Genomic DNA, 22,384 nt, shown 5'->3' with positions numbered 1-22,384 from the left:
TGTACCTTGAAGAAGTGGTGGAGTTGGTAGTGAGGGGGAATCTTATCCTCTGGGGTACTGGAGGGAGGTCTTTGCACAGGACAAAAGTGATTGGCTCCTTTCCTTTCGTTTTGTTTTTGCTTATTGAATCCTGAAGTCATTTTCTGCTGACCCACCACCCAGAGACAAGCTTGACTTCTATTTCCCGCGTGGAGGAAACAATGTCATTTGTTTGATTTTGCACCTCAGCTTCTTAGAGAAGCCTAGAACAAGAGGTTTTTCCTTCCTAAGTGCATCTCTTGAACAGATTGGCACACCAAGGGTTAACTCTGGCTTCTGGGCCAAATTAGAAATAACCAGTCTATCTTTTCCTAGGTTTTTTTTTTTTTTTTCCTCTCTTTTAATGGTGAAATGCCTCTCAGTGGAGTTGCAGCTTCCTCAGACCCTTTCAGCATCTGTTTATTACACTCGGGTGTCACTCACGTTTGACATCCCGCACCTACATTTCCTCCCCCTCCCCCTCCTTCAGCCAGCTTATGATAACACTAAAGATTATTAATGTTGGTTTTGTATCTCGTTAAGGACAGAATTGTCACTTGTACTGTTTCTGTAGCATTCAGCCTTGCTGTGGCTAACACCACTGTCTATGTTTCATCATTGCTCTGAAGGTCAAAAGCCTCATTTTATTTTGCTGGTCTGATTTTTTTTTTTCCAGGGGAAAAAAACTGCCCTGAATAAAATGGCTGTTTTAACAGTAGGCTCTTAGCATTACACCACATAGTCATTTTTCATGTTCTTGTTTAACAGGCACTGAGGTTCTGGTTTAAATTAAATAGCTGCAAATGAGACAATTTATAACCCATTAGGTTGGGTGGAAAATTGTTTCTCAAAAGCAAATAAGTAATAAATCTGGTATCTGCCTATAACTCACAGTTGATAAGAAAGTGGCCATTACTCACTAGCATTATATATGATTTGGGCTCTGGGTAATTTGGAAGTGTTAGGTTTGTGTCTTTGTAGCAGTATTTTTATTAGAAAAGAGTCTATTGGCCTTTTACAGGGTATTAATCGCTTTTGTCACCCACCATTGATGCCTTATGTTTTTTGAGTCTCACTTAAAAACCTTCCTTTTCTTGATGCATGACAAGTGTAATCAATATGTGCTCATTTATTTGTCTGTATTTAGTTTATTCTATATTATTTAATTACTTTTCCAGCAGTTTTCTTTTTCTTACAAATATGATATTCTTTAGTGTTAAGCCAAGGCATTGATCATGTATCTGTCCCTATAATGAGTTAATAAACTATTTTTCAAAAATGTGAAATTCTCTTTTGGAACCAATGATTAGTCTCTCTGCCCTGGGAACTGTATTTCCTATCAGGACGGGAAGTGTTGATTTTTGAGGGCAGAGAGCAGGCAGTCTATGGGGAAGAACTAAACCACCTTCCTCTCTCAATAGACACTAAGGAAAAAGATTTAAATCTAGTAAGGATGCCTTCTTGATAACACTCTTCCGGGCTCTCTGAGGATCTTTTTTCATCTGGGCACACAAGGGTACCCAGGCACAGTGGAGTGCAAGGGAGGCATGAAGGAACAACTCTAGAGATTTGGGTTCTTCAATCTTCTATGTAACTCTGGACATCAAAACTGCTCACGGCTGCATAGTCACACTTGTGGACACTGTGCCCACAAGCTTAGAATCACACATGTACAGGCACTTTCACCAAGATCCTGCGTCCCTTAACTCAAATATGGGTAGTGTCTCACACCCCACACCCATGGCAGGATCCCAGTTGGCAGCAGCTCTGCTGAGATTTTTACAGAGCCTGGAACACACATACTTTTCTACTGGAAGGAACCAAGAGCCAGAGGCTGTCTTGCCCAGGACCACCCCCAAAGTGACTGGTGGGCCAGACCTGAGAGTTAATTGACAGATCACACAGAGAGATACTGCACATTTTGCATGCAGCAGAATAGCCATTATTTGCATATCACTCTCAGACCAAGGGTTGTGATAAAGAAGAATTAAACACTTGTCAAAATGAATTTAAAATGACAGCAACTCAGGATACCAATTTGACCTCTCTGGAGCCCAGGACAAGCCGTGAAAGCCCTATGGAAGGGAGTTCCAGGACTTTCCCTCCTTTTCCTATGGCCGGTAAGAGGCCCATCATCCCTGCCTTTCCTCACAATTAAATTGCTTTGGGGCTCTGGCATGCTTGTGTCCCTGATTCTGAATTTCTCCATTGCCTCCCACTTCTTATTTACCTCAAGTCCTGCCTCTCAGGCTCATCTTCCAATTGCTATTAAGGTGTAGGGAGTCCCTGGGATGCACAAACCCCACCAATTGTAAACTTTCTTGATTTTCAGAGAACTGAAATTCTTTAACTCTTCTGGTTAGTTTCATATATGGTTAAGACTCCTGATCTGGGGCCTCCCTGGTGACACAAGGGGTTAAGTCTCAGCACTATGAAGCTATCAGCAGCCACTGCAGCACTATTTCTTTTCTTTTCTTTTTTTTTTAAAGATTTATTTATTTATGCATACAAGAACTGGGGTACAGGCCAGAGGTGTGGATGGTGAGAGGATTCACCAGAGACAGAGTGGGGAACAGAACAGACAGACTGACTAAAATACACTGCTGAGGGGAGCTACAGGTCAGTCAGGAGAGATCTGCTGTGCCATGTGGGTTGCTCCCTGGCCAGGGATTGAACTTGTGCTGCAGTGGCTGCAGTCAGCTTCATAGGTTGTGTCTTAACCCATTGCACCACCAGGGAGGCCCTGCAGTACTATTTCTATCCCAGGCCAGGGAGCTGACCCACATGGCCCAGTGGGCCTCTCCTGTGTTCCCACCCCAGCAGTGTATTTCAGTAGCTCCACCTGTTCTGTTCCCCACTCTGTCTCTGGTGAATCCCCTCATACACACACACACCCTCTGTACCTCTACCCTACACCCCAGTTCTTGTATACATAAATAAATAAATCAATCTTTAAGAAACAGACTCCTGATCTGAAGACCCTAGAATTAGTATGAAAACAGAGACTTAATTGACTTAATTTCTCTGCTATCCCAGTCTAACACCAGAGGAGCAAAGAGTGAGTGAGGCAGAAACTACCCCCTTTAAATCTCTTGCTCCTAGAATTTAGCAGATGTTAACCATCAACTACACGACTGGCTAGTCCATCGTGCTGGACCCAACCAATCATCTAATAGTGAGTGGCCAAGGTTCAAGATCTCCCAGAGCTGGCATAGGTATCTATCTCCTCAAATACATGTGTCATCTTTTCTTCTTTAACATTCCTAGGTGGGACCCCCTGTCTCCTTTTTTTTTTTTTTTTTTTTAATAGAGGCATGTTTTTCTTTCTTTATTTGTTTGCTTGTTTGTTTTTTGTTTATACATGCACTGGGTACAGTCAGAAGCGCGGGAGGGTGAGAGAATTCACCAGAGCCAGAGTGGGGAGCAGAACAGGCAGAAGGACCGAAGTACACTGCTGAGGGGAGCAGCGGGCGGCAGGAGAGGTCTGCGCGCCATGTGGGACCCTCCTCCGGTGGCCGGGGAGCAGCCGGGGATTGAACCGGCACCGCAGAGGCCGCGGGCAGCTTCGCAACCCAGCGCTCTACCGCTGCGCCACCGGGGAGGCCCCCCCCCCCCGTCTCCTTATATGAATTCTGACATGGAGCATTGAGTCTTCTTTGTGGCATAGAAACGTAACTGGGATTTTAACTTTCAGTGAGCTTCTCCAGTAAACCGGTCAGGGCCTGTGTCAGGACCAGCGGTGAGTAGAAGAGATATGATTATTTTATCTTTCAGATGAGCTCAGGGACTGCCTCGCTGTTTGGGCAGAACTGGGGTGTTCGAACCCGGGTTCCCTTAGCTTTCTCATTGTGCTCTTGAGTCTGTTCTCTCTGAACCCTGGAGGATGCTGCTGCCTTCCCACCCCTGCTACCTCCTATTCACCCAAGCGCCACAACTGTCCTGTCCAGAAAGGCCATTCTTGCATCTAAGCAGCCTATCGTTTGGGTGGAACGACTAGGAACCCAAAGAAAACAGAATCTTTGATAACTTTCTGCAGTTTTTAGGGAATTATCTCGAAAATATAGACTTGGACACGGTGGAGGAGGGCGCAGCAGAGTGGGTCAGAGCAAACCCCTCAGCTTTGCGTATTTCTCCACAGCTCGGACCCACTCCAGAGTCCGCTGGGCTGCGCTCCTCCAGGCCCCCAAGTCTGTGACTGGCCCGCAGGGAGGGGGCACGGGGCTGCAGCCCGGGACAGCGCCGGTCGCTCCAGTCACAGTTCAAAGCGCAGGGGGCGCGTCCGCCGCCCAGCCGGGAATGTCCGGCCGCTTAAAGCGCTCGCCGGCTCTTTTGTTCCCTACACCGGGCCTCCGGGGAGAGGGGGCTGGGGGAGGGGACCCGGAGGGGAGGAAGGGGGGCGACGCGCGGAGGGAGGAGGGCGGGGCGGGCGCGGGCGGTGCGAGTGAGGAGCGCGCACCCTGGGCGAGGCTGACAGATCGCCGGGGTGGGTGCAAGATGGCGCAAGCGGCGCTCCCCCTGCGCCCCCGGCGCTCCTGAGCCGGCATGTGGCCCCAGCCCCCCGCCGCCCGGGCTCGGCCCCGGCCAGAGCCCCGGCCCCGGCCCCGGCGCCGGCCCCGCGGGACGCTGTGAGCCGCGAGAGGCCCCGGAGCCGCGCGTTGCCGAGCGGAGCGGACCGAGAGCCCCATGGCTGCTCCGCGCACCGCGCCCCCGCGCCGGCCACGGCTCCTGCTGCCGCTGCTGCTGCCGCTGCTGCTGCCGGCGCCGAGCGACGGTGAGCCGGGGCCCTCGCGACCCGGGAGGCTGCGCCCCGAGCCCCCCTGGAGCCAGGCGGGAGTAAGCGGGCGCGAGGGGCGGACCTGGGGAGCCCCGCGCGGACCTGCGAGCGGACCCCGAGCGGCGGGGACTTGAGGGAGAAAGGGGGCCGGGCGGGCTGGGGCGGAGCCCGGGAAGAGGGCTCGGAGGCCGGGCTGCCGGGCGACCGGGGAGTATCACGACCCGCCACCCCCTGGGAAAGCCGGGCTCAGCCCGCGGAGGCTCCGACTCAGGGCAGGATCCGGTCCCTGGTCCGAGGGGCGAGGAGCGCGGCAAAGCTGCGGCCGGGCTGCTGGGCTAGAGTTAGGCGAGGAGGAAACGCGCGGGGGAGCCCGCTGGGCTGAGTCCCTCCTAAGGTGGGTGAACTGGGGTGCGCGGAGCCGGGCAGCGCGCACCGAGGAGCCCAAGGCGGCCGAGGCAGGAGGCAGCAGACCCGGGACGGAGGCCGGGACCCCGAGGCTGCGCGGGGCGGAGAGGGCGCGCCCTGGATTTGGAGAGCGCAGGAGAGACGGGAGGGGGAGAAAGGTTTGCGAGGGCTGCGGCTGGTGAGGAGAACACCGGGAGAAGCCCGCGAGCTGAAGCCGGGAAAGGGAAGCCGGCTCGGGACGCAGGAACCGCGGGGATGCGCACGTGCCCGCCCTGCGCAGCGCGCAGCGGGGCGTCCCTGCCCGGCTCCGCCCGGGCTGCGGGCTCTCTGTCCCGAGCTCCGTCGCCGCGACCCGGTTCCCCCAGTGTAGTAAGGGATGCATCTAGCGGGCAAAGGCTGCAATCTAGTCCTTTACCCTCGCACCCCAAGTTCTCAGCAGACCCTCACCGGGGCGGTGTTTTCTCCTCAACCCGGTAGAAGCAAGGTAGCGCGTCCGCATCTAGGAGAAACTTTATGTACCCGCGGCTAGACTGGGTTGGGTTGGAAGCTGAGGCAACTGAAGCGCTGGGCGTGGGAAGTAGAGGTAGGAGTTTGAAGGGGGGAAAGTCTCAAATGTCTGAAAATATCGCCAGCGCTCTCCTTGCTCCCGCACTCACCGCCGCGCCTCCCCCAGCCTGTGAAGGCGCTGGTCTTTGGGGCGGGGCCAGCTCCAGGAATGCTAGGTCCCTGGAAATGTCGGGGGTACCTTGGGGTGAGGAGGGGTGGGGGTGTCGGGGGAGAGGCTTGTGGCCTCCCTTTCAAACTTGATGGGTTTATTTCTCCTGGAGTAAAGTTCTAGCTGGCCTGGTAAATTACTCATTGGAGAAGTTGGCGACTTGGCATCATGCCTGGGATTAGAGTCCTCGTGCTTCCTGTCAGGCTTCCCGGTTCCCTGATCACCCTCGTTTCCCTTTTCTTCCCTCTCTTCCAGCTCATTTTTGTTCTGCAAGAGCTTTAGGATTACTGCAGAGGTTCTAGGAACTTCCCTCTTCCTGAATTTTGGAAAATCTGCTTTGGCATTTGATACCCCTCATCTCATCTCATGACAAAAGCAAAACCACCAAAGCCAGAGCATCCTAGGGGAGGGGCGGTGGGGCTGAGCCACAGCCTAGCCTGTGCTTGGATATTGGGCCTCCAAACCCTGCTCCCTGTCAGGCATCAGACCGGGGCCTCTGCTGGTTTAGCCAGCAAAAGGAAGTAATCATTTATTACTCTCACATTTTATTTGTTTAGAACTTTTAACTTTTCATAGTACCTTTGAGCCTGTTAATCATGTTCTGCAACCTGTATTGTTCCTGATTTAAACAGGTGAGGACTGGAAAGTCAGGACAGGTGAACACGTTACCTAAATCCTCACCTTGAAAGTCTGTGGGGCTTCAGTGCTTAATCAGAGTGACCAGAAACTACAGAAGTGTGACCAGAAGTGGCAGAAACTGCAGTGAAATCAGTTTTGCTTTTGTAACCTGGCTTTGCAACTATTAACTCAGAGACACTGGACACATTGCTTGACATCTCTGTGCTTCAGTTTCCTTATCTATAAAATAGCCAATGATACAAATAATATCTATCTCTCTGAGATGTTCTGCTAAGAACTACTGATTCAGTAAAATACTACATGAGACAGCACTTTGTAATGCATGAACTTCTATATATACTAGGGACTCCTTTTAACATTACAGAAAGATGCACAGATCCGGGCACCTGAACCCCTGTGTGTGTTCTTCCTGGCCACTCATTCCACACTAACCTCACCATCTCTCCTGCTCAATGCAGGTCTTGGCCACTCCCCTGAATTGGCATTTGCTGTGGAGCCAAGCGATGATGTTGTAGTCCCTGGGCAGCCTGTACTGCTAGGCTGCAGGGTGGAAGGGACCCCTCCAGTTCGAGTCACCTGGAGGAAAAACGGAGTGGACCTGCTGGAGAGTACCCACTGCACCTTGCTGGCCAATGGGTCCTTAATGATCCGTCACTTCCGCCTGGATCTCGGAGGCAGCCCTTCAGATGAGGGCGACTATGAGTGCGTGGCTCAGAACCGCTTTGGACTGGTGGTCAGCCGGAAGGCTCGCATCCAGGCTGCAAGTAAGTTGACACCCCTTACTTCTTTCCTCCCGGGCTGAGGATCCAGGGTCAGCCTAGGTAGGGTTGGGGAAACAGACATGGTTCCATTTTAAGCAAACTTCTAGAGACTATTTTCTCAGCATGGGTTAGTTGAGAGGTACATTGTTTGTGGTGGTGGAATTATATCATACCCTCAGTTATCTGATTGGAATGTGATTTGACAAGAATGTAGCCAAACAGTGTTGGGGAGAGATGGAGAAAGAAGGAAGAGCTTTATCCAACTCTTGGATCAGTGTGTCTTAGTTTCCACAAATACTGTGAGCTTCCCAGACCACTGAGTATGAGTTTTAAGTTTAAGGATAACCAGCTGTCATATTTTATGGGTGATTTAGAAGAATTTTGAAAGGTAATTTTGACCATATGCAATTTTTAAGTTAATGCTGACTTTTAAACACTTTGAGTAGGGTAAAACCTCACTCTGTTAGTATCGATGCTCTGAAATTTGCCAACAGTTTGCTTTACAAAAGATATGGCAGAATAATTTCAGTTATTGCAATGATGACATTACTCCCACTCATCTATACTGATATGCTTTAAAAAAATCAGTTTAGGGCCTCCCCGGTGGCGCAGCGGTGGAGCGCTGGGTTGCGAAGCTGCCCGCGGCCTCTGCGGCGCCGGTTCAATCCCCGGCTGCTCCCCGGCCACCAAAGGAGGGTCCCACATGGCGCGCGGGCCTCTCCTGCCGCCCGCTGCTCCCCTCAGCAGTGTGCTTCGGTCCTTCTGCCTGCTCTGCTTCCCGCTCTGGCTCTGGTGAGTTCTCTCACCCTCCCACGCTTCTGACTGTACCCAGTGCTTGTATAAACAAAACAAACAAACAAACAAATAAATAAATGAAAACATGCCTCTATTAAAAAAAAAAAAATCTTTAAAAAATCAGTTTAATTGAATTATAATTGACAGATAAAATCGTGAGATGTTTAAAATGGACATTGTGGTGGTTTTATATCTGGTGGGCTTTTTTGAATGGGAGAGAGTTGGTTAAGCAAGGTGTTTCAGCTCCAGTTGAGCTTCACTTGTGCTAATGAACCTCCAATTGTTGTGATAAAAGGATCGCTGTGGTTTACTGCTCTGTCCTGCAAAAATTCTGTTATTCTTTAATCTGTGCACACTGATGGGTGTGTGTTGCATAAATCAGAACAATCTATCTCCAGGTGGAAAGTGTGCCCCATCTATATCTTTATCCTGGGGGAGGGTACCCCTTAAAGAGCCTGCTTTAACTTTTCTAGGTAATAATTCTAGCTCACACTTATTAAGCACTTGCAGTGTGCTGGACATCTTGCCTGAGCACTTTACATGTGTGATCTCATTTAATCATCACAGCCACCCAGGGAGGTTGCAGTTATCCCCTTTTACAGATGAAAAAACTGAGACTCAGTGGGGTTCAGTGACATCTTAGCATGCAGAGGAGCAGGACTGCACTCTCCCTCTTACCTCCTGTGCATGCTGCCACCTCCCCAGTCTGACCGCTGACAAGTTTCTTCCTGGTTCTGAGAGCATGTGTACAGTTGCTCTGAATGGCTGGTGAGTGATGAATGTTCTGAGGCGGGAGCCCTCTCGTTGAGCTTAAGTTGCCCCTTTGTTCTACAGAAGGCTGGTCCAGGCCCCCATATGGAGCTTTCTGGGAGGCAGCCCTGGACCTTGAGACCAATCACTTATGGCTCAGCAACCCCTCCTTCCCAGGCCCTCCTGGCGGTGTGGGGGAGGCTGGTGCAGTCTCTGAGCAGATGGCTGGGTGTGAGGAAGAGAAGCATGGACGCGGGATGGGGACCCAAGGATGATTTGCGGGTGGGAGAAATGAGCGTTCTCAGGAAGATGACCTCACACCCTCCCTGGCCTGCGTTCTCTTGCTGGGGAATAGATGACCCTGGGTCTCCAGCCCACAGTTCTGGAGATAAATCCCAGGTATCTATGTTTAGGTAACTGCAAATGTGCCTTTCTATAAATGGTAATACCTTTAAGATCTGTGATGTTCTTAAACTCCACATAGTGTATAAGAAATTGAACTGTGAGCTCTGACTGGGGAAAGGGCCAGTGGGTAAGGTCAGCCTGGTTAATCCTTTAGTTTCCTGGGGACAGCTGGGGGGGACTTGCTGGCAGTCTGATATGGCCTTTCTCCGCACACAGCTTGTGTCCTCATGGGGGAACGCTCGGATACCAAGCAACCCGGTGGCTGGATCCCTTTTTCTCACTTCACAGGCTGATGTCCCTAGAAACCTCCAAAGCTGATTAGCTGCCTGGGTTTTCTCCTTTGGTAATAACTCCCTGCCCACGTGCCCGCAGGCACTGCAGATGTTGTGTGACATGGGAGTGTGCCTTACTGAAAAGGTGTGAGAAACCCTCTGGAGCCCCCTACTTCTGCCTGTTCCACAGAGGCTGATGGGGAGGGGGCCTGCTAAGCACCCCTCACAGCCACAATCTCCCCAGTGGACTACTCTGCAAGGCAGACAGGGGCTCAGGTCTGGGTGGGGCCTGCTGTGCATCTGAATTCTCTATGGCTGGGAGTGACGCCCTCTATCCTGCTGGGCTCTGATGCTGCTGTTGAACACTGGTCTAACCAGGGTGACTAAACTGCAGACTGGTTTCTTGGGGGCTTCAGTCCCATGTGTCTCCCTTTTAGGATGGAGTGGCTCGGGATCCTAAGAGTGCTTGTTCTTCTAGCATATCTGATTTCACTGCCTTGTATATGCTTTCTAGTTTGGAGGCTGAAGATTGTTAACAATGAGACCCTGAACAAGTTAACATCTCCATGGCCCGGTCTACTCATTTGTGAACTGTGCATAGTCCTGCTTTGTGGGATGGTTGTGAGAACCAACACTCCCACACTTTGGCTGACACATAGGAGGCTCTCGGTACTTATTCATCATTTAAAGGCCATTTCACTGACATGGCCAGCAAAAGCAACCTGCCTGGATCACCTCCCGGGCCCTAGCTTTCTCCCTTACTGGGATCCAGTTAAGGAGTACTCCTGGGAAATCTATCAGGGGTGGAATTGTTGGAGCCCAAGTGCAACTTGTTCTGTTTGAACCCCTTTCTGGGAGGGCCTGGGAATTTTCGCGAGTTTCTGGGCATGAGTTGAAGCTGGACTGGGCTGTGAGATGCCCTCCTGCCATCCTTATGGAGGGGCTCCCAGGAAGATATGTGGGCTCCCTGACCCCATGGGGACTTGTGCATTGACTCACACCTGTTGAGGTCTGTGTGCCTGGATGACCCCAAAGAGAGGTGGGAGCTCTGTAGGGAGGGGGAGGTGATTGGGGGATGCATTCCCAGCGCCCCTTAGGCAAAATCCTTTAGTCCCTGCCCCTACTTCCTGGCCTCAGTTTATGGCCTCAGGCCCTTGGGGAACTGGAGTGAGGAGATATATGATCTCGTGCAGGACTTCATGAACTTTATTGTGCCTGTGAATTACCTGGGTGTCTTGACACTACTCAGTTTTTGAATCAGTAGGTCTAGGCCAAGGCCTGGGGTTCTGCATGTCTAACAAGACTCAGGTGATGCTGATGGTGCTGGTCCACTCAGGTGATGCTGATGGTGCTGGTGATGCTGATGGTGCTGGCTAGAGAAATGACCACTCCTACATAAATTGCTGGTTAGGGGGGTCTGTGGGCAGCAGGGTGAAGACCAAACTCTTGGACTTCAGGGTCAAGGGTTCACTCACCAGGTGAGTTTGAACCCTTGCTTTGTCACTCATTGATCATGTGTCCTTTGCAATAAACTTTTTTCTTTTTTCTTTTTTTTTTTTAATTTTTTTTTTAATAGAGGCATTTTATTTATTTATTTATTTATTTATTTATTTATTTATTTGTCTGTTTGTTTTTTTTGTTTATACATGCACTGGGTACAGTCAGAAGCGCGGGAGGGTGAGAGAGTTCACCAGAGCCAGAGCGGGGAGCAGAGCAGGCAGAAGGACCGAAGTACACTGCTGAGGGGAGCAGCGGGCGGCAGGAGAGGTCTGCGCGCCATGTGGGACCCTCCTCTGGTGGCCGGGTAGCAGCCGGGGATCGAACCGGCGCCGCAGAGGCTGCGGGCAGCTTTGCAACCCAACGTTCAACCGCTGCGCCACCGGGGAGGCCCACTTTTTTCTTTTTTAAAGATTTATTTTATTTATTTATGCATACAAGAGCTGGGGTGTAGGCCAGAGGTATGGGGGGTGAGAGGATTCACGAGAGACAGAGTGGGAAGCAGCAGGTGAGACAGGAGAGGTCTGCTGCACCATGTGGGTTATCTCCCTGGCTGGGGATCGAACTTGCGCTGCAGTGGTGGCTGATAACTTGACAGTGCTGAGACTTAACCCCTTGCGCCACCAGGGAGGCCTTGCAATAAACTTGAGCCTCAGTGTCCCCTATCTGAAGCAGTGGGCATAATCCTGTCAGCCTGTGGGGCTGTTGGAGGATTTAAAAAGGTGATAATTGTAAAGTACCTGGCTCAGGGAGTAGCATCAAGGAAGTGCTCATTAAGGGTTATTGTTATTAAGTTTATTGTTATTGGTACTGCTAGGTATTGACCACTAAATTAGGTTTTAGGCCAGCCTGTCAAAATTTTGGCAAAGTACTCAGCGAGCCAGGACTGGGTCCCCACCCAGTCTGAAGCCATCTTGGCTAGGCAGGCCTAGGGGTGGATATGAGAGTGAGTGGTAAATCCAAGATATGGGAACAATCTAAATGTCCTCTGATGGATAAATAAAGAAAATGTGGTACACACACACACATAATTGCGCATGCACACATGAATATTATTGTGTCATAAAAAGAGAAGGAAATCCTCTCACTTGCAACAATACAGATAAATCTGGGGGATTTTTTAAAAATATATTTTTATTTTTATTTATTTATTTATGCATACAAGAGCTGGGGTACAGGTCAGAGATGCAGGGGGTGAGAGGATCCACCAGAGACAGAGTGGGGAACAGAACAGGCAGACTGACTGAAATACACTGCTGAGGGGAGCAGTGGGTGAGTCAGGAGAGGTCTGCCTCACCATGTGGGTTCCTCCCTGGCTGGCCGGGGAATGAACTCCTGCTGCAGAGGCTGTGGATTGCTTCATAGTGCGGTGCTTAACCCCTTGCACCACGAGGGATGCCCAAATCTGGGGGATATTATACTAAGTGAAATAGAAGTGGAAGTGAAAGACAAATACTGTACAGTATCACTTATATGTGGAATAATTAAAAAAAAAAAGACAGATAAGAAAGCTGATTTTCAGAGAATGGGCAAACGGATACCAGTTGGGTAGACTAGCTACTCTATAGAACTCACACTGTGTGACCTTGGGCAAGTCACTAACCTCTCTGAGCCTCAGTTTCCTCATCTTTAAAATAAAGGAACTAATACTTACCAAGGAGGAGTGGTGTGCAGATCATCAATGATAGTGTGCATAAAGAACTTCACATGGTGTAGGTACAGAATATATGAAAAGTGTTCCCTGGGCCTCCCTGGTGGTCTAGGGGTTCCATCTCAGCGCTATCACCTCTAACGCCTGAGTTCCATCCCCAGCCAGAGAGCTGGCCCACATATGGCGCAGCAGACCTCTCCTGTCTCGCCTGCTGCTCCCCTTAGCAGTATATTTTGTGGTAATTTTTTTTAAAGATTTATTTATATATGCGTACAAGAGCTGGGGTACAGGCCAGAGATGTGGGGGGTGAGAGGATCCACCAGAGACAGAGTGGGGAACAGAACAGGCAGACTGAATCACACTAGCAGTGTATTTTAGTAAAATCTGCCTTTTCTGGGCCTCCCTGGTGGTGCAGGGGTTAAAAACAGTGCTATCAAGTTATTGCCAGCCACTGCAGCAAGAATTTGATTCCCCAGCCTGCCCCGAAGGTGACCCACATGGCGCCTCAGATCTCTCTTGTCTCACCTGCTGCTCCCCTCAGCAGTGTATTTCAGTCAGTCTGCCTGTTCTGTTCCCTGCTCTGTCTCTGGTGAATCCTCTCACACCCCCCACACTTCTGGTCTGCACCCCAGTTCTTGTATGCATAAATAAATAAATCTTTTAAAAAATCTGCCTGTTCTGCTCCCCACTTTTTCTCTGGTGAAACCTCTCACCCCTTGCCCCTCAACACAAACCTCTGGCCTACACCCCAGTCCTTTTATGCAAAAATAAATCTTTAGGGACTCCCCTGGTGGCGCAGCGGTTGAGCGCTGGACTGCGAGGCTGCAGCCTCTGCAGCGCTGGTTCATTCCCCGGCTGCCGGCGAGGGTCCCACAAAAAAAAAAAAAAAAAAAATCTTTAAAAAAAGTTCCTTAATGTTGATTTAATTTTTAATTTAGTTAATTTGCATTTTAATAATATTCTTTAAATATCATTATTTTGGGGAAGTAAGAAAGGCAAAAAATGTGAAATTCTAAGCTCCCTTAATTGTGCTGGTTCTCTGGTGATTTAAGACACCTAGAAAGAGGCAGTGAGTCTAGTGAGGGGAGAAAAAGCCAGTTTTAGTGCCCTCCTGTCTCCACCTCAGCCAGTCACCTATTTCTTGGGCCCTGGATTATCCACATCTAAGGTGAATCTCAGCCTTAGGGAGGGCAGATTAACCAGCTGCTCTGGAATCCTCTTTCAGCTGCAGGAGCCATGGTCATGTGGATCTGGATATAGGGTCTCAGCAAAGCCATGTGCAACTAGGTCTGGGTGGGGTCTGGAGAACTATGGACTGGAACAACCAACTTGGGGGCCTCAGCATGTATAGGGAGCCCTGAAGTGTCTCTGAGTAGGGTAGTGGGTAGTGGAGGAAAGTGGCTCCTGGCACAGTAGCTGCTAACCCTGGAGCCCTTTGTCACCTGGAGGTTATATGCTCAGGCCTGGTGTGGGGAACCCAAGCTTTTCTCTCCTCCTTGAAGGGCAGCTCGGCTGAGGTATCCTTGAGGAAGTCTGACCCTACAACACACTCATCTGCCTACCTGTTAGGGCAAGAAGCAGGTGCTACAGCTGAAATGTCCTTGTGATGAGCAAGGCACCACACATAGGCTGCTTTCACGCCAGGGAGCTTGCCTGTGTGTAGGCTATGGACAGAGGTAGGTGCAATAGGTGGGGTTCAACCCCTAAGACCTGCCAGTCAGTACTCCACAGACTAACCCCTTCTGGCACTCCTGAGAAACTGTAAAGTGCAATGGAAAGTCTCTTGGCTGGACACCTGGAGCCATATGTGGCTCTGGGCAAGTCATTCACCATCCCTGGGCTTTGCTTTTCTCATGCCAAGTCGGGGTGGTTGGACAAAATTTCCTCTGCTCTAATAAGTCTTCGTCGCTGTCCTCAGGATGCCTGCCCTTGCTGGGCCTTTTCTCAGTCTATTCCTGCCTCTTCTCATCTCTCACTCCTCATCTCATCCTTCCTCAAAGACCACTTAGCTTATGGTAATTTCTTCGTCCTCCTATGGGGGAGGTAGGAGGCATTCAGGCTCACCCTTCCTCTCTCTGATGGCCACTTGCATTGTTAAGTAACTGTTTTGTGCCTGGCTATGCCATCTGTCTCTCCCAACTAGATTTTAAGTTCCTGGAGGACTTCTTTTTTTCATTTGTATTTCTCTTGTGTCCTGCCTGTGGAGGTTGGTAAAAACTAAATGAACATGTGGTCCTCTGGGTCCAAAGCTCTGTCTCTCTTGTTTCTTTCTGCTTCTCTTTTGCGCTCTGTCTCAGTCTGTCTCTCCCTGCCTGGTAATTGATAGCATAGCTCACAGGAACAGAAGCTTGTGAACAGGCAGGATCGGCAGGGGAATATAACACACTCAGGGCAGGATCATGGGGTGGCTGCTGCTGCTGTGTGTTTATCTCTGGAGGAACTGAGACTCTCTCTTTCTCGCCAGATGGGATGTGAATCAGAGACTAAATTGCTTCGTATCCCTCCATGCCTATGTTTTAGGGTCTCTGCTTCAGATTTTATTTCCTGGCTGGATGAGGCCTGTGTCCCCACGTGCAATGGCCCCAACGATAGAGGGAGGGCCCCCTCGCTCCCACCCGCAGGACTTGAGTGTGGAAGTTGATCGCTTCTGGTTCCCACACCTTGGCTCCACTGTCGCAGGCAGCCAGCTGGCCCCTTGAACACAATGTGCAAATCTTCTCTGTTCCTGTTCCCGGCATTGTCCGTGGCCGGGTGCCTTGGCTGGGAATGTGGGCCGGTGAATAGGAGAGGCATTTGCAGCCTGCAAATGAAACAGGCCCCCCAGCCCCCCTTAACCCTCTGTCCCCTCTCCGCCCCCAGGGAGAAAGGACTTTTTCACTCCTGGCCTTCTTGTATTGCCTTTCCCTCTCCTCTCCAGAGTCCCTGCAGGCTCCTGCGTGTGTGTGTGTGTGTGTGTGTGTGTGCGTGCGTGTGTGTGTGTGGTGTGTGTGTGTGTGTGTGTGTGTGAGAGAGAGAGAGAGAGAGAGAGAGAGAGAGACTTTTCACAGTAGCTTGAAGGCTGTTCTACACAGCCTTCAATAAAAGTGGAACGGAACAGAAGGGCACCCAGGAAAACGGCTCACTGCCGTCTTTGTTTAAACTGGACTGACTGATTCCAAAAATGTCTTCCTTGTGTAACTAATCTGTGGCACCCTAAGAGTCTCTGGCTGTAGCCGTGTTGCAACAGGAATATAGAAATCAGTAGAGTGTGTGTGTGTGCACGTGTACCACATGGACCTCTGTGGGTACCTGAGCATACAGGTGTGTGTCTGAAGGATGTATATGGGGGCCCAGGGTTGGAGTCCAGCTCTCCCCTAAGGGTCTTCTTGTGGGATTCCTTCTCCCATTGAGCAGCGTGGCCAGGCTAGAGAGATCGAGTGGACAGGACTACTGCAGGGCAAGACGCAGGGGTAGATGATTTCATTAGGTCATGCAAGAGGCTGATAGCAGACAACTGAAGTGAGAGAGGAGGGAAGCGAGCCCTAGGTCACTGGTGGATGGGCACATGGGCGTGGTCGCAGCACCTCTGGAGTCTCAGCCATAGTTTTCTTGTTCATTAGACTGGTGCCAACAATCTGGCTGCAATCTGAGCCTGCTGGCCTGTGCAGCTCCATCCTCCCTAAAGGCCCATTCCATTTCTGGGCTTGCTCTCCTCTGTCCCTAACTTTGCTCATTTGTCCTAAGAAATGCTAGCCCTTTGTGACTGCTCTCACATGTAAGGGAAGAACAGAAGAGAGCGATCTCTATGGATGGGTGCAGCCCCTTGAGGAGGGGTAGCTGCATAGGTGATACTGGGATCCTAAAATGTTGAAAAGCAGAGGTCCAGCAAAAGAAAAAGTGGGAGGATCTCTGGGCCAGACCAGAGATCCCAAGGACATGCAGGGGAGGGGAATGGGGGCTTAACAGAGGCCGGTCAGCCTCCTGATTTAGGCAGAGGGAGGAAAATTTGATGCTTGCTTCCCAGCTTTCCCCACTAGACATTTCCATCTCTTCTTATGATCTTGGTCTTCTGTGCTTCAGCCTTTGATATACCTCCCCCAGAAATCCCCCTCCCCTGCTTTCCTGTGAGGCCACACTTAGCATCTTTGTCTTTATCATCCCCAGCCCCAGTTTCTCCTGCCCTGTCCTATCAACTGGCTTCCTTTCTCCACTCCTTTTTCTCTTTATTCTTTTGTCCTTCTTCCTGCCTCTTTCTACAACTATGGCAATTCCTGTGTCCACCATCCTCTGCTGTGCTTGAGGGAGAACCTCTGAGGAGCCAAAGTAGGTGAGTTCAGAGATAGGAAGAGGAAAGACTAAGAGGATAATGCTCAAAGAGGTCCCCAAAAAAAGGGGTCCATGCCCCCCCCAGCAGGTCAGAGGAGCCCTGGGGCATCCGTTCATGGAGAGCAATCTGAGAACTTGGCCCCTGCTTGGGGCCTGTCTCTGAGCCGGACACTGACCACAGTGGGTGGTGGGGGCAGCTCGGGGCTGCGCTCTGGAATGCTGGTGTTGGGTTGCACTGCAGATGCGAGCAGTGATAATGGGCAGGAACTGGACTTTCTGGTCTGGCTGCTGCCCCCAAGGCCACTGGAATGTGAGGGGGGGACTAGCGGGAGGCCCCGGGGACTTGGGGTGGGCAGATGGAGACCAGACCACCTAAATGGAGAGGAGGGGGCAGACCACCAGGAGAGAGGACCAAGTTCTAGCCCTTTCACTGAGTTGCAGGCTGCAGCAAAAGAACCCTAGAATCTCAGCCCATCCAGGACTTTGGAGGTCTCCCAGCCTCAGGGTAGGATAACAGGCCTCATCCAGTGCTTTGGGAGAAACCAGAAATTCATGTGGCCCAACCTTCTCTTTTGACATTTTACAGGGTGGAAAACTGAGGCATCAGTGGGTACTCTGCCCAGGGCTGTGGTTGGTCCTCTAGCCGGGGCAGGCAAGAGAGCCAAGAGAGCCTGTTGAGTCCCTGCTTCTCACCTCCCCCTGCGTCTCATGGGAAAGATAGGTATTTTTATATATTACCCCCCAGGCAGATTGACACACATACTGCTGCTTTTCTTGTGTCCTGCCCTGCCGATGCAGGCTGTCTATAGTCGTGGTTCTGAATGCAGGTGTCAAGCAGAAATGTGGGCTCCTGACATCTCTGGCATATTACAGAGGGCCTCTGCATTTCTAGAGCACCCTGGATGCTGAGCTTGTTATAGAGCAGCCCCGATATTGAACGGGTTCCTGGCTGTGGTCCTCACCCGCGCGCTTACAAGGGACTTATGAATACTCCACTACAGGCACACACAAAAGGTTCATAAAAGGTTTATTTACAAGGGAAAAGGAAATAAGGAAAATGTACAGGGAGAAAATAGGGAAATAAAGTCTTTAATGCGTCCTACCCGATCCGACGACCTGGAAACCCAAAGTCACTCAGAGTGGCCGGACGCTGCGAGCTGGCGGAGAGCCAAAAATGGGGGATCCCCTCCAAAGCCCCCATGTCTGGCTTTATACCACACCTGGCTGCTTAACCCCACCCTCAGGTCCCAGCCACCTTCCCTTTGGTGGTGATGGGATTTGGAGTTCCCAGTGTCTTTGGCTTTGGCCTGGGGTGGGGGTGGAGTCCACAAAGCCTGTATGGAATTAGCTTTAGGACATCCTTTTCCCCTAACAAGAGGATTCACCAGAGACAGAGTAGGGAACCAAACAGGCAGATGTACTGAAATACACTGCTGAGGGGAGCAGTGGGCAAGCCAGGAGCGCTATGTGGGTCACCTCCCTGGCCGACGGGGGGATCGAACTTGTGTTGCAGAGGCTGTGGATAGCTTCACATTGCTGTGCTTAACCCCTTGTGCCACCAGATAGGCCCTGAGCTGAGTAGTTTGAGAGCTACTTGTATGCCAGCACTTGGGGTGAACTAACTAGTAGTAACAGAATTAGTCCTAGTAATGTGGGGCTACACAGTCTTAAACCCTTTGTATTAATTTACTTGATCTCCACAACAATTCCATTAATAGGTTTTACTAGTCCTATTTTACAGATGGGTAAACAGAAGCCCAGCATGGTTAATTATCTTGCCCAAGGGTACTCAGTAAATAGGGAAGCTGAGATTTAAATCCAGCCCTAACCTAAGTGCAGTGGCCTGATTGTCCTTAGAGGGGCTACAGTCCCTGGAGAACATAATCAGCATTAATGACTCAGAAATAGAGTCAGGTACCTTGGGACATGCAGGGTGTGTGGGGGGGAGGGGTGACGACGGTGTAGCGCCTTGACGGAAGTGGGAGCCAGCCACTGTTGGGTGGGCCAGGCGAGGCTTCAGGCCCCCTACCCCCAGCTGCAGCTAGAGGCCCTTGGATAACCTGCAGCGACAATTAGGTTGAGATGCTCTGGGTGAAGACTGTCCTAGCTGTGATGCTGGGCAGCAGAAGGGTCCAGGTTCCAGGCAGGAAAAGAAGTTGGGAGGATGGGGGGGGGGGGTGGAGGTGGGCGTTGCTTCTTCCCACGGAGGAAAGACAAGTTCCCTTCCCCCCTGGGGCCCCCTCAGCTCCCTTTCCCTTTCTTGTTTCCCGCATAATGACGCTGATTGCTCCACATCTGTCATAATTACTCTTTGTTTGAAAATTCAGAACAAATCACAGGAGAGGGACTGGTGTGGCTTGAGAAGGATCCTTCTCCCCAGGGGGCCTATGTGTGGGGGGAGGGGTAGCAGGGAAAAGCCATAATCAGCCCGGAGGAACCAGGCTGCTGATTGTCCTTGTGCTGTCCCCTTGCCTCAGCCATGACCACAGCCTCAGGGCCAGGTGGCCTAAGGCCTCATGGACTTACATGGCTCCCTTCCCAGGCCACAGTACCTGTCTGCTGTGGTGGCTGGGAGATTCTGCCCCCACCACAACCTGAGGGAGGGGTCTGCATTGGGTCCCCTGTCCTTTTGGCCCTACTAAATAATGGGTCAGGCAGCAGGATGCATGATAATCTATGCAGTCCAGCAGGGAGGGGCAGGCTGTATTGGCTGAGATGGTTCAGGAGTCCACGCACAGGGCTGGGGACCTTACTGGTAGGGGTGCGGGGCCGTTATATCTGGGGGGTGAGGGCTGAAACAGGAACTGAGATGGGTGCTTCCAAAGATTATCAAACCAGAAGCTCTTGTGGACCCAATAGTGGTCCTGGAAGCTCAGTGCTTCTTCACACCCACTCTCCAATTTCCTGCCCCCACCCCCAACCTGAAGGTTTTGGAGGCTGATAATTCCGGGGGCAGGTGCCTTGTCCTTTGACCCTGACTACCATAAGCACCTTTCCAGGTCCCCCCCACCCCACTCAGCTCCTTCCCAACTGGAATTATGCCTGCAAAGACTGCATACTTCCATGGGGAGAAATCAAGGGCCACCTACAAGTCATCCCCAAACCCTACCTGATGTAAACCCCCACATGCTTTTGCCATGGAATGGTGGTGGGGCTACAGATACCATCAAGGAGCTGGAGCACGGTGAGATGTAACTAGACTTGCACCGAGGATTAGGTCTGGGTTCAAGCTTCCTCCCTAGTGTTGCTGGAGCTCCCATTTGTGGGAAATGGGAAGGGGCACTACTTGCCTGTCTTTAGGAGAGTGGCGGAGTGGGGTGCAGGCATTGTGGAGTGTAGGGTTCTGTTCCCTCTTCAGCAATCCGTTGCTGGGGGCCCTCTTTATTAGGTGTTTTTTTTTTTTTTTTTTAAGATTTATTTATTTATTTATACAAGCACCAGGTACAGTCAGAAGCGTGGGAGGGTGAGAGGATTCACCAGAGCCAGAGCAGGCAGCAGAACAGGCAGACCGACGAAATACACTGCTGAGGGGAGCAGCGGGCGGCAGGAGACCCTTGACCAGTGGCCGAAAATCGAACTGGCGCTGCAGAGGCTGTGGACAGCACCGCTGCGCCACCTGGGCGGCCCTCTCTTTATTAGGTTTCAGTGAGCACTGGAGTCAGCAGGGTGAGGAGCTGGAGTAGTGCTGAGTCCTCGAGATAGGACCCCATAGAAAGTGCCTGGGCTTGGCTTGGGCCAAACACCTCCTCTTGTCCCACTGTTATTGACTGAGGGCCGTGGGAGGAGCCTGGACTCCACTCAGGCATCATCACACTAGCTTCTGTGGCCTCTGTGGCTCCTGCTTCCCTGAGAAGCTGTTTTTGAAATGGAAATATTCAACTTATATTTGTGTGACTTTGGAATCATTAGCTCACCTTCCTGGGCCTCTCTTTCCTCGTACGTGCATGGTGGGGAGGGTCACTTTCCTGGGGCCCATTTTCCACTTCTAAAATTCTGGGACAGGGCATCCCTCATGGCGCAGTGGTTGAGTGCCGGGTTGCAAAGCTGCCCGCAGCCTCTGCAGCGCTGGTTTGATCCCTGGCCCCTGGGTGAGGGTCCCACATGGCGCACAGACCTCTCCTGCTGCCCACTACTCCCCTCAGCAGTGTATTTCGTCAGTCTGCCTGTTCTGCTCTCTGCTCTGTCTCTGGTGAATCCTCTCACCCCACACACCTCCGGCCTGTACCCCCATTCTTGTATGCATAAATCTTTTTTAAAAATTAAAAATAAAATAAAATTCTGGGACACTGACTGGTTTTTTGTCTTGAGCACAGGGGCTCTCCCCACTTGTTTCCCCTCCTGGCTTCTTTCCAGGGTCGCTCTAGCTCGCCCCTCCATCTCCCTCTGTCACGCCTATCTCCAGCCATCCTGGTATACTAAGAAAGGCCTCTTCCTTCAATGACATGTCAAAGTTTTGCAGAAAAACTCTCCTGTCTTTCTCACCATCTTTTGCTCCAACCTTGTCCCCCCACCCTGAGTGGCACCCTCCTAACTCCTGCCAGTTCATGACTCCAAAGGGACCATCGTGGTCCGTGGAACTTGCAGGTTGGAGTTTTGCTATGCGCTCTAGGGGTGGTGGAGAGGGAGGAGGGCAGCGAAGCTGACCCCCATGCAGCGACTCGCTGTCCTCAGGCCGAGTGTCCATGGGAAGAGCATGACTGGGGCAGTGCTGAGCTTTGAAAACCACCCCTCTTCCTCACGCTCAGGGAAGGAGGGTTGTCCCCTACCCCAGCACAAAGCAAGCCTGCTTCTTCCTGAGGCAACCAGATCCAGGCAGGGAGGCAGGTGGGCTGACCTGACCAGCGATGGGCAGGACAATCAATGTGCATTCAATTAACTCCGCGCCACACAGTCGCTTGACTGTTATGTCACTGAGCCCGGGGAGGGTCTGTGTGGTGTGAGCAAGAATTTGTGTGTACGTGTGAAGGCATGTGAGTGTGAGTATATGTTGTCTGTGAGTGTGCATGTGTTCTCACTTCCTGGACACAGTGCCTTGGGGGAACTACTCTCTGGGGCTGTCCTGGCCGGTGTGCATGGGAAGGGACGTTTTCACCTTGTAACATGCGAACTCTCTCACCAGCCCAGATCCTGGAACTGGTCTGGGGTTGGAAAATGGAGCAGGAGCGAGGAGGTCCTAGGTTCCCAGCCCCTTTCTTCCCCATTGGCTTGGGGTGCAGGCTAGGGACTTGTGGCAAGGGGCTAGCCAAGCCCGTCGGCAAATCTTTAAATAGGCGAGCTCCAGGAGGGCAAAGGAGTGGAGAGGGTCCTAGAAGGCTGGTAGGATGGAAGACTTGAACAGGGAAGTGGGCACATGGTGCCCTGACAGGTTTGGGGGAAGGTGTTTCAGGTTTTGCTAAT

The 22,384-nt window shown here is 51.4% G+C and overlaps 1 protein-coding gene across 1 annotated transcript in view; it reads left to right on the top strand.

The window, feature by feature from the left end:
• Positions 1 to 4,701: 4,701 nt before the first annotated feature.
• IGDCC3 (immunoglobulin superfamily DCC subclass member 3) overlaps positions 4,702 to 22,384 on the top strand; it is a gene marked incomplete at both ends in the record, with an annotated part of 44,673 nt that continues 26,990 nt past the window's right edge. The window contains 2 exons of the mRNA XM_084241001.1: positions 4,702 to 4,789; positions 7,010 to 7,315. Coding sequence (XP_084097127.1) covers positions 4,702 to 4,789; positions 7,010 to 7,315 — 394 coding nt within the window. The remainder of the gene's footprint in view (positions 4,790 to 7,009; positions 7,316 to 22,384) is intronic.

The sequence above is a fragment of the Talpa europaea genome (genome assembly GCF_964194135.1).
Source record: "Talpa europaea genome assembly, chromosome: 8".
Classification (NCBI taxonomy): Eukaryota; Metazoa; Chordata; class Mammalia; order Eulipotyphla; family Talpidae; genus Talpa; species Talpa europaea.
This window is presented reverse-complemented; position numbering and strand designations above follow the sequence as displayed.